The following is a 2,319-nucleotide window of genomic DNA, read 5'->3' on the forward strand; positions in this document are numbered from 1 at the left end:
TGCCCCTCAATGTAGGGCCGGGATTCTCTTCCACATTTCCACTAAGCAGTAACTTTGTGCGGATGATACTGCTGACGGCACGGCGCAATGCGCCCCAAGACCGACAAGGATAACACTGCGTCCAAGCAAGACGCGGCGGGCCCTGGTACTTCGTGATGCCGTAAGCCTGGCGCCGCACTGTTCTCCAAGTGGCGAACGTTGCTGGCGCTTGGCTTCCCCCGACAATACGGGGCACTGGGCCTTGGTACCACGATGGGGTGGCCGGCATCACCAAGGATCGATACATATATGGAGTTGAATCGGAAAATTCCCCTTGAAAGCGAGCAAGGCCAGTCCCATCTCCCTCGCTTCGGCCTGTGAAATAATGTGGGGGGCCTGCTCCCACGCGCCCCCTGCAGCCCACACACCCCCCGTTATCCTTAAGCAAAAGCGCGCCCCATCCATATAGAGAGGCGTCGGACACTAAAGCCCCTGAGGTCGATTTTGCCCTCGGGGGGTTGACAGGATTATTCTGCAACAAAGTGTCCAGACACCCCTGTCCGATCTTAAGGGCAAAAAGGGGCAGAGCGGCCGGGCCATGGGCCTCTACCAGCCCTCTGTTGAGCCGCGACAGTCTTCGGCGCACCGTTTTCAAAAAGAAATAATACCGAAAAAGCGAACCCCCTTGAACCCCCGCTGCATACATCATGCGTGAAGTGAAGCTTTTCAATTCCTCAACCGACATCTTATGGAGGGGTGTGGCACTCTTCAAGTCCCGCAACGTCTTCTAACTGAGAAAAACTGTTTTCGCAATGTGGTTGAAACAGACCCCTATGAATTCGTAACGCGCGGTGGGAGCCTCGTGCTCTCCCACCGTTGCACCGCATTCGCGCATATTTGTCATAATAATGTCCCCCACGACTTTACGCTCTGCGTGGCCCTGTGATACGAAGATTACCAATCTACACGTGTAGAGTTAACTCCGGCGGGGCCGCATAACGCGGTTTAACCACCTCGGGGTCCCCCGCCAAAACCCTTGAGATCGTGTACGCGATTTCCGGACTACATTTATACCCTATTGGGAGCCGCGTGATTTCAACGAGCTCCCCCTTCTCCGTGCGGCAACGGAAATTTCTGCGTCTTTCGGCTGGCAAACCCACCTGGAAAAAGGATGCCTTGAGATCTAAAATGGCGGCAGCCCCATCGCACACCGCACCCAGGTAACGGGAAGTGCGCCCTAGAGGAACCATACCCTCGTAGTCCTCTTGTTCATTTTTAGCTTTTGGCCATGCTATGAAACGTCGCCGTGGGCCAGACGGTTTTTCCCCCACGACTGCAAAAGGCATCACCCAACCAGTAGTGGGTGGCTTTGATGCGGTTTGAATAAAACCGGCCTTCTCCATCGCCCGGGCATCCCCTTCTGCCATTCTCAAGAGAGGCTCTCGTCCCCCTGTCCGGAAATTAGCCGGCTGTCGCGCCAAGTCCCACACTTGGTTTAACCGTTCCAGAGCCTTAGAATTGAGCCGGCTCCGGACCCAGCGCAGTGAGAGAGTATCCACATCTACCTTTTGTAACGGTAACCTGCGTTCGTCGCTCTGATCGGCCACCCGCGTATGATGGGTACGTCGCAAAATGCTATGTCCCTTAAAAAGTGGTCCCTGCTCTTGCCCTCTGCCCGGACAGGCCCATGGAGACATTGCTCATTTGCTGACCTCGTCTACATATATGCCGTCAGGTGTGCGGATTTGTTGGCCAAAGCGACCTACGGCCCTATGTAGCGAGCTGTGCTGCGTGGCGGCTCTAGGGGGTCTGCGTGTTTCCCCAACTAAACCAGCAGGCGAGGGCCGAGGTCGTGTTCGATCACCGCTGCGGCTGCTTGCGCCAGTGCCCCTCTTTTGATGGAACGCGCTGTCATGTCGAGTGGGCGGAGTAGGTTTTCCATGTCTCTTGTGGTTAACATTGTGGGCCTTTCCCCCTCCACCATTCCTTTGGTGACGCCTCTCACCCTCTTTGCATCCTCTCCCCCGATAACCGCGTACCGCGCCGCTCTGTGAGGGTCGATCTTGAAAGTCTTTGGGAGGGCCCCCCAATCTACAATGAGGGCTTCCTTGTATTGAGGGTGGGGAATAAAATTTTCCTTTTGGAGTAGAGCGATTTCTCCCCACCGACTGGCTGTGACCCAGGCAAGCCGTAGAGTCAACTGGCCATTCTCCAAGGTCGACAAATAGCCGACGAGATCCAGCCCCCGTCTCTCCATGGGGCGGGCCTCTTTGATGGGGCTTGCGGCCGCCTTTCGTTGAAGACCGGCTAAAAACATCTGAACCGGTGATCCCCCTGCGG

General features: G+C 56.1%; 3 protein-coding genes across 3 annotated transcripts; all 3 read right to left on the reverse strand.

The window, feature by feature from the left end:
* On the reverse strand, positions 1 to 724 carry DQ04_17181000 (BES15S03c; the record flags this gene model as incomplete). Its single annotated transcript, XM_009317557.1, has 1 exon — positions 1 to 724. A coding segment is annotated over one exon (724 nt), but the record flags the coding sequence as incomplete, so codon positions are not given.
* Positions 725 to 941: 217 nt separating this feature from the next.
* Positions 942 to 1,406, reverse strand: DQ04_17181010 (rab1 small GTP-binding protein; the record flags this gene model as incomplete). Its single annotated transcript, XM_009317558.1, has 1 exon — positions 942 to 1,406. One exon carries the CDS (start codon positions 1,404 to 1,406, stop codon positions 942 to 944), a length of 465 nt encoding a protein of 154 aa, XP_009315833.1.
* A 398-nt stretch (positions 1,407 to 1,804) lies between these two features.
* DQ04_17181020 (trans-sialidase) lies at positions 1,805 to 2,319 on the reverse strand (the record flags this gene model as incomplete). The annotated part of the gene is made up of 1 exon (XM_009317559.1): positions 1,805 to 2,319. A coding segment is annotated over one exon (515 nt), but the record flags the coding sequence as incomplete, so codon positions are not given.

Source organism: Trypanosoma grayi, assembly GCF_000691245.1.
Source record: "Trypanosoma grayi strain ANR4 Tgr_1718_V1, whole genome shotgun sequence".
In the NCBI taxonomy this organism is placed as follows: Eukaryota; Euglenozoa; class Kinetoplastea; order Trypanosomatida; family Trypanosomatidae; genus Trypanosoma; species Trypanosoma grayi.